General features: G+C 33.3%; 1 protein-coding gene across 6 annotated transcripts; it reads right to left on the bottom strand.

Moving 5' to 3' along the window:
- Positions 1-3,979: 3,979 nt before the first annotated feature.
- LOC129882385 (LOB domain-containing protein 24-like) lies at positions 3,980-11,237 on the bottom strand. 6 transcript variants are annotated; one of them, XM_055956654.1, is made up of 3 exons: positions 10,848-11,237; positions 7,373-7,432; positions 3,980-4,252 (listed from the first exon to the last, which is right to left on the bottom strand). In XM_055956654.1, exons 1-2 carry the CDS (start codon positions 11,220-11,222, stop codon positions 7,376-7,378), a joined length of 432 nt encoding a protein of 143 aa, XP_055812629.1. In that variant the 5' UTR covers positions 11,223-11,237; the 3' UTR covers positions 3,980-4,252; positions 7,373-7,375. The 6 variants fall into 6 exon arrangements, 4 of the variants coding, with proteins under 4 accessions (XP_055812629.1, XP_055812627.1, XP_055812628.1 ...); XR_008765754.1 differs by lacking the exon at positions 10,848-11,237 and adding an exon at positions 7,962-8,220 and having other exon boundaries at positions 4,005-4,252; XR_008765755.1 differs by lacking the exon at positions 10,848-11,237 and adding an exon at positions 7,865-7,953 and having other exon boundaries at positions 4,005-4,252.
- Positions 11,238-12,183: the final 946 nt, after the last annotated feature.

The raw sequence follows: 12,183 nt of genomic DNA, 5'->3' as shown, positions 1-12,183 counted from the left end.
CCTTTATATGTATTTACTGTTTTTCTGGACTAAGAACGAGAGGAACGAACCTGGAAAGGGAAAGCTCTTGCATTATAAGGTTGTTAAAGTGTGAATTTGAGGTAGGCAATGGTCTTGTTTCCCATACGTGCTTCATATACTTAGTAAATTACTTCATGATATGCATATGTGTATATGAATAGGGCGACATGCTAGATTATGTGTGAAATGATCACTTGTTGGCCTATTTTTGTGATAAACCTGTTCTTAGTGATATAATATTGTAAATACTGAATGTATTTGTGATTGTAGTATGTTTGGATCAGGTGTCACATTCCGACACATAAATTGGATTGGGTTTCACATTCCGACAGATATCTGGATCGGGTGTCATGTTCCAACACATATTTGAATCGGATGTCACGTTCTGACACAAAGTTGATTGCATATAAGTCCCTTGAGAGGATCCTTATATGAAGTTATAGAATGTTGAAGATATTGAGTTGTGCTCTTGCTGAATATGGTTGAAGATGAGATTGGTTGACTTATTTTGTATATGTTTATGCTTGTTATGTTGAATTTACTTGTCTATGCTCTGCTACTGGCTAACCATGTGATCCTACCAATACACTATTGTTTTTGTGTACTGATACTTTGCTTTATCTTTTTTTAGTACGGGTCATATTCAGTCGGCTGTAGAAAAACCTCGCTTAGAAGAGTAGAAATCTTGTTCAAGTTCAAGGGTGAGCTATTCTGTCATGCTACCGTGAACTTTCTCATTTGTCTTAGTGCCTCATTCGAGACTCAGATGTTCAGACATTTTTATTTTCATTATGAATTCATTTTTAGAGTTTTGGTATGATGACTTTTAGTTCCTAAGGTATGTTTACTTCCGCATATTTTGGGTTGATAACTAGATGGGTTTTGAGTTTATGGAAACTCAGCATTTATTCTTGATTTAAACCTATTTTGAAATCTTTAAACTTTGTATACTTCTCGATTATTGATTGTGGATTGTTAAAAATGGTTCTCCCACGAGAGGGCTAGTGTGGGTGTTAGTTATGGAGGGCCGGGGACATGACAATTACTCTATAGGAGAAGTAATTCCAACAAGGAAGGCTATCAAAAACTTCTGAGTGTGCTTCCTGGATCTTGGAAAAGAAAAGTGGAAGCAATCACTGAAGCGCATGATCTAAATATTATGATGATGGATGAGCTCATTGGGAATATCATGACCTATGAACCAAAGAAGACTTAAGAGAAGGAAATAGGATGCAAGAGAAAGAAAAAGAATCTGGTCCTCAATGCAACTGAAAATGACGACTTCGAGGATGAGAATATTTCCTTGATAACTAAAAGGTTTTAGAGAATGTTGAACAAGGGACAAGCAAATCAAAGAAGACAACCGCTGAGAACCACTAACAAAAATCTATGAGACCAGTTATGTCACAAGTGTGGAAGCCCCGGATCAGACCAAATCACGAGTCTGATTTGACAATGAAGAAAGCCTTCGCAACTATGGAAAATTTCTCAGGGGAAGAATCTGATGGAGGGGAAACTAAAAATCAATTACTACTGGCTACGGAAAAAACATAAAAGTATGATTTTCTGGTGTTAGTGGCAATAACTGACTCTAATGATGACGAGAACCTATGTCAGTCAAAAGACACAATCTTCACATTGATGGTTGGAACAAGTTCAGAAGAAGATGAAGACAATGACAAGTAGTCCAAAGCACTAATGGCTGGAACAGACTCAGAGGAAGATGAAGATAATGATAAGCAGTTCAAGATAATTTTTCATCAAATTAAAGAAAATCTTCATCTTTACTCAAAGAGAAAACTAGAATTCTTATCTTGTGATCTCATAGAGACATATTATTCAACTTGTGTTGTAAAAGAACAAGTGTCGAAAGATATTGCATCCTCGAGAACAAAAAATGAGAATCTAGAAGCTCTTAGTAAAAACCTTCAAAAAAATGACCTAAATTCCACTAAAAAGAGAAATGTGAAGAACAATGTTCAATTGGCTCTAGAGAAAAACATAAAAGGATTAAACGATGATCTTCAAACCATAACTAAAAGGAATGAGGCTCTTATTGAGGAGATGCAGAAGACTAAAATAGAATTAGAGCATAATATGAGATGAAAAAAATCTTTTATAATTCTTGATAATATCCAAAAGAGTCAATCCTCAACTAGACATGGAATAGGCTTCAAGCAAAACTCTTAAAAATGAGGGAATTTGTGTTGATATGCCTTGCACTCATTGGGGATAGAATGGTCATCAAAGTCACATGTGTAAAAAATAATAATATGACTTTTAAAAACAATTTAACCTATGTGAAGAAGACTTATGACAAAGGAATCAGGAAAGTGGTCACCAAATATAAGCTCTTACCCGAATGGTCTAGGAGAAATTTAATTCATCCTTTCACTCGCAAATAGGGACCCAAGTGAATTTGGCTACCCAAAACTAATTTTTGAATGCTTGTGCAGGAAAAAGCAAGAGGAAGACAAAAACAGTGATATCTAGATAGTACATGCTTCAGACACATGACAGGCAACAAGAATAACTTCCTCTTAGTGAATGGTTTCCATGGAGGGAGTGTAGCTTTTGGATACAGAAAGAAAGGAGAAATCATGGGAATTGGTAAAGTGAGACACTCCCACTCTCAAGCAATAGACTATGTGTACTATGTTGAAGGAATACAACATAACCTTTTGAGTGTGTCACAAATGTGCAATAGAGGAAATGTCGTACTCTTTAGTGCACAGTGTGCCACAGAACCAGCTGCAACTCAAAGAAATTGGTCCTCATGGGAAAAAGGCATCAAAATGTATACAAAGTCGACATTATGGTCCTGACATGCCTACCCTTAAGTGCTTGAGTGTGGTTGATGATAGTTCACTTCTATGTCACAAAAGGCTAGGACATGCTAGTTTCACGATAATGAAAAAGTTGATATCCAAAGATTTGGTGAGAGGATTTCCCAATGAACGATTCAGTGAAAATCAAGTTTGTGGATCATGCGCACAAGGAAAACATCTAAGATCTACCTTCAAATCAAAGGGAATGGTGAGCACAAAAAAATCCTTGGAACTGTTGTACATAAACCTATGTGGACCAATGCGAGTTCAGAGTCGCGGAGGTATAAGGTATGTTTTTGTTATCGTTGATGATTATACCAGATTCACTTGGACATTATTTTAGAGCACAAAGGATGAAACTTATGATGTCTTTGTCATCTTTGTGAAATTGATTCAAAATAAACTAAAATGTGAATTAATCAGCATCAGATCTGATCAGGGAACAGAATTTGAAAACTCCAAATTTTTAGAATTCTGTGTCAAAAATGGTGTAGATCACAACTTTTCTACACCACGTACACTACAAAAAAAATGGTGTAGTGGAATGAAAGAACCGAACCTTAGAAGGCATGGCAAGAACCATGTTGATTTCTAGTGCTCTTACTAAGGTATACTGGGTAGAAGCTGTCAATATTGCTTACTATCTCATTAATAGGTGAATGATCTGTTCTGTGCTAAATACACTACAAAAAAACAGAGGCTATTGCGACGGTTCTTTATACATAATACGACAGTTTCAAACCGTCACAATTCACTTTAATGGCATTTCGTGAAAATATCGTAATCTTGTCTGTCATAAATGTATTACGACGGTTTTTCAGAAACCATCATAATATATATATATATATATATATATATATATCCCCGCCGCAATATTCTTTTGTTATTGCGAGATTCTTTTGTTATTGCGAGATTTTTTGTTGTAAATAGTGGCGGTTTACAACCCGTCGTAATTGTAAACACAATAATTCATTTTTTATTGTATAGCGGTTTTAAAATGTTGTAGTATTCAATTCCTGATGCTGTAAATAACTATATTTTCAATTTTGTCAATCCATATTTACATCCCATTTATTGCACCCTATATATTTAAATTTCTATAATTAATAATTGTACCACAACATAAAAGATCAAATGAGCAAAATATTCATCATATAAAATAAAAGTACTCCAAAATTACATCATCAAAATACTAATGTTTTGAAGTGTTATTCAAAACTCCAAAATTACATCATCAAAATACTAATTTCAAAGTGCCATTCAACAAGAATATCCAAAAAAAAAACTAAAAATAATTTCTAATCGTTCCTTAGTCTATCATCATTGTTATTTCCATCTGAAAATTTCTAATCGATTCTTGGTTCCATTGGTGACTGATGAGCACCACTTTCTATATCTGATGCCTGAAAAGGAAACAATTATTAATTATCAATCTCCAGAAAACTTATGTGCAACAGTTTTAGGCATAGTAAAAAAACGCAGAATAGCTGATCATTCTCATTTCAATTTCAACATACTCTGTACAGTTCACTTGAAACAAATATTAACATCTAATCAACACTGTAATAGTCACTTTATTACTTATAATACCCATTCCGCCCAAAAGTCATGCCTGTCATTGAAATGATTTTTCAGTATTAAGTTCATGTCTTAACACAAAGTAGGAGCTACACTGTACAATAGTTGTATACAATCCATGTTATGCCTGAAAATGTTTAAGAGCTCCCATAGATTGGTCACTTCCGAACATCATCCAATTTACAGTCTTTACACCATAGAACGAAATATCATTAACATTTCACTAATGATTAACCTACAATGCTGATACTAATTAGCAGTAAAATTACTATATTTTCCTATTTATATGATAACCTAAGACTAAAAAATCCTTAAATCTCACTTACCCCTGTATTTACATGCAAATCACTACCCAAACTACAAAGACTCTTTCTAAGAACAAACTGAGACATATTTATCAATCCAAGCCATTCTACGTTTTTTTAATCCCCTTAATAAACATTCTAACTCTACCACCGAATACATGCCATCAGCTCATAACTGAGACATATTGATCAATCCAAGCCATAATGCCAGTGAGTATATAACCCCTGGTACTTGAAGAAGAGGATTACAAATATACCAAAACTATATATTTACATATGGGGCAACCTGTAAAACATCATTTTCTACTATGCTTCAACCTGTAAGAGTCTGTAGCAAAGTTACATATGGGCAAGCAAACTGAGTGTATGTATTCCATCAGTTAAGTTACCAAGCCTAGGAAAATCACTAATCATCCACATTAAAGCTGCTCTCATTAAATGTTTCATTTTTTGAAGAATCTAATGTCTGCACTCCATCATACCACAATTCCCTCAACTCTTGAATAAGAGGTTGTAAGTAAACATCTATATCATTTTCTGGCATCTTTTTTCCTGGAATGATCATTGAGAGAATGAATGAAGATTGTTTCATGCACTCCCAAGGAGGACGGTTGTATGGAATAAGAATCAGTGGCCAAATACTATAAGTTGTTGACATTGCTCCAAAAGGATTAAAACCATCACTAGCTAGGCCTAGTCGTACATTGCGAGGATCAATAGCAAATTCAGGATGAAGCAAGTCAAATGTTTTCCAAGTTTGAGAATCCCTAGTATGCCTCATCAATCCATATTGGTTACCCCCTAAAAAATGCCATCTCATAGACTCAGCAATTTTAGAGCACATGAACAGTCTTTGTAGCCTCGACTTTAGTGGAAAGTAGCACAAAATCTTTGCAGGTTGCTTTGTTTTATTATCTTTCCACCTAGATGTCTTGCATTTTTTGCATTCTTGCAAGCCTTTATCATCTTTCCCAAAATACAACATACAGTCATTTGGGCAAGCATGTATCTTGGTATAATTAAGACCAAGTTTATTGATGGTTTTCTTGGCCTCATAAAAGGAAGCAGGAATCTTGGCATCTTCAAAGGCATATTTTAATAATTCTAATATCATACTTATTGCTTTGTCAGTCATTCGGCACAAACACTTTATGTGATACAATTTAATTAGAAAGGACAATTTGGAATACTTCTTACACTCTTCAACCAGATCATATAACTTAGCATAATCTTCATTACGCCTTTCAATATGCTCTTCAATAAATATTTCTTCTCCTTTTATAGGCTCACAAGACACGTCAGGTTCATTGATATTGTTCCTTGTGAACCCAAAAGCATTATTAACCATGAATTCCATTGGATTATGGGGCTGCAAAGTCTCTTCTATGGCACGTTACTCTGAAATGATTGTATCATAGTTGCATTTGAATATTCACCATGTAAATACCAAAATCTGTAATTTTTTGGAAAAGGCTTTAAGGTTAAGTGCTCTTGAACTATATCACTTGTTTGCCACTTATTAAAACCACATCTCGAACACGGACATTTAATTATACACCCATCAATAGATCCATGCTCAAAGGCAAAATCCGGAAACTTTCTTATTTATTTTTGAAATCATGGTATTTGCATGGCTAGAAAAAGATTCAACTTAAAAGTTAAATAACAAGGAGTATAAGTATCTCACAGATTATCGTGGAGTCTAATAAATAATGGAGGCTCAATTAGAAAGCAACTTCTCTGTATGAATACTGATCAGAAACTTCAATAAAAAGCAGATCAAACACTCAGTAGAAAATTACATTGATAAGAGTTATATATGACAAAATTGTAATGTTCAATACAGGAAATGTTATAGCAAATCAAAAATTAGTTAGTGTGTACAGGTAAACAGTGGATCTTGGATTGGAAGATCTCCTTCTTTGCCTTGAAAAAATGAAGGCTAAAGGTAGTTAAGTGCAAGTGTTGATTATATTAGGTGTTTGACATAGGAATTATATTCTCATATGCATTTGCCTGCATGAGCTAGAGAAAGGATACTGGAAGCTTTGTTTTGTCCTGCTGTGCATTTAGTGTTGCATTTTTCCTTGTTTTACTTCTTTTTCTTAATTGCCTCAACAATATTATAAACATGCAGGTCTTATGTTCTCTGCTCCTTTTCTTAACCCCTTTCTTGGAGGGGATTATATCTGCTGTGCTTTAAATCAAAGCTTTTCTTATATAAGAAATCTATTTTGAAGCTCAAAACCAAAGTTGGAAGTAGCAACAGAACAAAAGATACCTAATCGCCAAATAGAGATGATTTGGCCAGTGTCATTCTAAATACAGGGAATGCTATAGCAAATCAAATTTAGAGATGAAAAACTATAAATATGTGAATCTCTAAAAGTCACCGAAGACCAATTCACGTTTAGCAGCAATTACCAGAAACCAATTGGTAATCTTTTGTATCCTATCAGAATTCTTTTTTAACACAACTACACATAAGTAATAAATTAGACGACCTACTATTCAGTGAAACACAGGCATGAAATCACTTCACAGTTTAATAATGTCATAATTAAGCCGTTGAAATATTATGATAAATATATCAGTAGCTCAAACTCTCAATAGAAAATTACATTGATAAGAGTTATATACCTATCAAAACGAGATTTTGATCTCAATAACTTCACCAGCAGGTTTTGATGTCTCAACAACCTATCAAGCCCATATGTGTTTAGGTTAATATAAGCGGTAAATCAATAACTAAATTTGGACCAAAAAAATAGCAAAATGTAACTCAAATCTAAAAGAAAGGAAAAAACTAACAAAAAAACTTGAACCCTAACAAATCTCTACAATCTCAAACATGCATGAACCTGCAGAAATTCGAAATTATTAAAATATACAAGAGAAAACCTAGTTCTCAAAATTATACGAACTAGCAATTCACAATAGATGAAACGAAATAGATATAAATGGAGGTAGAGAATCACATTTTACACCATAAAAATACTAGAAATAACCTCAATTCTAAACCAAAACATCAATTCATCACATAATCATCAAATGATACAGCCAAAAATTTAAATTCTTCGCATACATGCAAAACAAAATACACATATTTAGGTTTGGGTTAAAGGGAAGAACCTGTGAAGTGAAGAAGCAAATGCTAAAGAGTAGAATTTCTTTGAGCTATGAATGAGAATACAAAGATTGAAAAAAAATCAGATTGGAAAAAGCTTACCCATCAACTTGGCGCCATATCAGAAAAATGAGCGGAAAATTTTCAGATTGAAAAAGTTTACAATGAAATTGAGATGAAATGTATAGAGGAAAAGTTTGGGCAATTGAAGATGGAGCTGATTTGGGCGATTGAAGATGGAGCCGATTTGAGAGTTAAGAAGGAAGATGGAGCTGATTTGAGAGTTAAGAGCAAATCAGTTTTTGTAAATAAGGAAAAGTTTATTGAAAAGGAGAGTAAATTGATTGTATTTTGTAAATAAGAGAATAATGAAATTAAGGAAAACAAAGTAAATTAAGAAAAAAAAAATATGTGGGCTTATAAATATAATCTAATATATTTAAAATTTAAAAGGAGATTTGTTGGGATTATAATAATAATTTAGAAAACATAAGCAGCAGTTTAAAGCGCCGCAATTCAAGTATAAACCATCACTATTATAATATTGAAAATGACGTTTTTAGAAAACGTTGTATTATTTTATATTTGTGGTGATTTTTCTGAAACCGCCGCAATATTTCCATTTTTTTATAGTGATAAAATACTCTATGAATTGCTGAAATATAGAAAACCTAACTTATCTCATCTAAAAGCCTTTGGATGTGTATGTTATGTACACAATAACAGTAAAGATGCTCTAGAAAAATTTGATGTCTAAAATGATGAAGGAATTTTTCTTGGTTACTCTTCTCAAAGTAAAGCATATAAAGTTTTCAATAAAAAAACCAAATGTGTCAAAGAAAGGGCACATGTTATATTTGAACGAGGCTAATCACTTGGTCGAAAAAAATATGTAGGAAGATCTTGACGGGATAGATATGGCGAAGTACCTAAAAATGATGCAGATGACTCTGATAAGGGTGAAACCAATCCTCCCGCTGATAATGATCGAACTCCAGAACCTGATACTGAACTAGATGGGAATCATGAGAATACAATGCCAGCTACTGACTTACTCCTACAGAACCTGGTCCACTCTCCTCTATCACAGGCAAAAACAGTCAAATAAGTAACTGGAAGCATAAAATCTCTCATCGTATGTAGAATCTGCTTACTCCCCTTAACTCAAAAATTCAAACCAGATCAGAATTCAGAAACATGTGTGGATTCTCAACTAATCTCTCTTTAGTAGAACCAAAGAACATTAGAGAAGCATAATTAGATGCGGATAGGATCATTGCAATGCAATAAGAGTTGAATTAGTATGAGTGAAGCTAGTTTTGGAACCTGTTTCTCAGACCTCAAAATCGAACAGTTATAGGGACCAGATGGGTATTCAGAAACAAACTTGATGATCAGGAAACTAAAACCTGGTCCTTATCAGCTGGCTTTAAGGAATATTCTCATGATTTTGTTTGTTGCATTCAAGGTTCCTTTGGGAAAGTGTTGGGAGATTACGAACAAGGATATGATTGATAGAAACACTCTGGATGAGTGTGACTGCCTCCCTGCTGCAAATCCACCACTAGTTTCTGGTCCTTGATTCGTTGGTCCTGTTGTGCAATTGATGGTTGATCTCAATGTTGCAAGAGAGTAGAATGTTGCTTTGAGAGCTGAGGTCGATACTCTAAAGGAAGAACTTATGGCCTCGAAAAGTGTGCACTAAAATAAAGAATGTTGCAACAGCAAAAGGAGAATAACTCTCGCATGGATAAGCTACTTCATCTCCCTTCACCTCTGACCCTCTTCCTTGTCGTTCTCTTTCTCCATCCCCTTGATCCTTTCCTGGTCGCCTCTAATCTGATTTGTTCCTTTTTATGTAGGATGCTAAGTTGTTTGTTTGTTTGTTATGGATAAATTGTGTTAGTGTCTCTTGAGGCTTAAATGTTGTGCACTTTTGTTTTGTAAAACAATCTCATGATATGTTGGTGTCTAAGTTTGGAATGTTTTGGACGGCTAATATCCTTAGATCTTGTGTATCACCTGTTTCTCCATTTCTTAAATATGTTTTCTCTTATGACTCTGAGGTTATGTGTATCTAAATCTTGATGCTTTCTCACTTTTGTGATGTCAAAAGGGGGAAGACAGGATATGGATTGTACTATATGATATCTGCAGGCTATAGGTACCAAGGAAGAGGCAATAGTTTGTCATCATCAAAAAAGAAAAAATTGATGACATGATAATGTTCTGAACATATTTTGATAATGACAAAATGAACCAGGTTCACCAACAGGGAGGAAGAAGCAAGGAAAAACGCAAGAACTGCAAAATCCTTATTAAAAGTCAAAGACTTCTAAATAAGGAATAACTATGTCGTAAGACTCCTGTAAGGAAAAGTAATCAGTAAACTAATTGCTATTCTTAGAACTCGACCAAGGTTTCTCAAAGACCTATATGAAGGAAAATCCATTAACAAGAGAAACAGTTTTTGCAATCAAAAAAACGAGAGCATCCTAAAGCAAGAGCAAGCGGCAGCACAGAAAAGGGAAAACAACAGAAGAAAGATCTAGAGTTGGGTTTTCTTTATGAAGTTAATTCATGTGTTTAAACTCTACCTAGGATCATTGTTGAGTGATAATTGTTCTAAGGTAGAAAATGAGGCGTTGTAACAAGAAGTGTGTTTGGCTTCTTGGAGGGTATAGAAGACGATTATAGTTAATCGTTAGAGTTGAAATACTAGAGTTAGTCCCTTTGATGATTGAGTTGTAATCTAAAACCGTTCGTTCAGGTTTAGTGAGAAGTTATTAAAATCCTACAAGGTGTAGGTCGTGGTTTTTCTTTTCTAGAACAAGGAGGTTTTCCACGATAATTCTTTGTGTCGTTTCTATTTGTGTTATTACAGTCATTCATAGTATAGGAACCTGGTTCTTATGTTAGTTAGGCGGCATAGGTTTCTACAATAATAAATATAAAGAAAATCAAATTGAAACTAAAGGGAAAATTTACCTTATTCGAGGATGATCTTTCACGAAGTTCTTTGTAAAAAGCAATTTTTTTCTGTACGAAGTCAAGCTCCTTCTTAGTTTCTTCAATTTCTAACTTCAATTTCCTTTCAACAGCAACACAACCGTGCACAGGATTTTCATATCTAATATTAGCCTCACACATTAGAGTTTCAGCCATTTTTGCCCTTTTCTCATTATCAACAACAGAATTAAGCATCTTTATGATGTTGCTTATTCTGAAAAGTCGAATAACTTTTTGAAATTCTTGAACTTTATTGGAAGGAAAATATGGAGCTAATGGGCAATTTTCATCACATCTTTTTCTTTGGTACTTACATGCTGCACATTTATCCCGCGCATCTACGTCATGATTCATCTTCGTCACAAGAAATTGAGAATTGATCCTAAATAATAATTACTTAAAAATAGAAGTTTTTTTTCTTATATTTGTCTCTCTTAACTAAACACAATGCAAAATATATATAGGATGATACTGATTTGTAAATTTTATTACAAAATCAGATTACATATGAGATAATCTCATTTGACATTTAATTAGAGATTTAATAGGCTTGAATGTTTTTCTTTGAAAGTTAGTGATATGTTTTAGTTTTTTGATAGGAAATCCTTCATGCTAGTAAATATGTTCACATTTGGTTGACTAGTTCTAGCGTATGTGTGTTGCGCGTGAATTTTATGTCTACCAATAAAAGAAATACATAAAAAAATAAAAATGATTACGTGTAATAAGAATTGGCGTCAAGATAAATGCATTATTTAGTTATATAAAAAAAATATTATTTCATCGATACAATAGTTGAATTCAAAGTAATTGAAAACTTGTGCTCCCGCCAGTGAGTATAATTTAAAAAAATATTAAATTATATATTTAAGTTATAAAATAAAAAATATTGAAATTCTGAAAATAATGAAGGTTTATAATATTCAATGAGCTCAAAAAAGAAAAATAAAATACATTACAAAAGTTTTCAAAATTCAAATGTCATATCGAAAAACAACATACATCACAAAAGTATTCAACATTCAAAAGCCATATCGAATTATTCACACATTGTTGACTTTCACTAAAACAACATGAATACCATATTTTTAATGAGTAGATTTGTAGTATTGTAGTAAGATAGAAAATTCACTAAAATACCTAAAATTGATACACACAAAAAATTAATTGCATAAAAAATTTATTTGCAAATATTAGAAGTTCCTAAGTAATTCAAATAAGGAAAAATGTATAATAGCGAAAACTCCAATTAATATTTGTATAGTTCGGTCTTGAAAGACTGAAATAGTAGAAAATAGTAGGGATTACACAAATT

Source organism: Solanum dulcamara, chromosome 3 (assembly GCF_947179165.1).
Source record: "Solanum dulcamara chromosome 3, daSolDulc1.2, whole genome shotgun sequence".
Taxonomy (NCBI): domain Eukaryota; kingdom Viridiplantae; phylum Streptophyta; class Magnoliopsida; order Solanales; family Solanaceae; genus Solanum; species Solanum dulcamara.
Note: the sequence above shows the minus strand (reverse complement) of the source record. Positions and strands in the feature narration are given on the sequence as shown.

Excerpts from the sequence above, each read along its gene's own strand:
- LOC129882385 (XM_055956652.1), bottom strand. The coding sequence starts at position 6,089 with ATGGAATTCATGGTTAATAATGCTTTTGGGTTCACAAGGAACAATATC.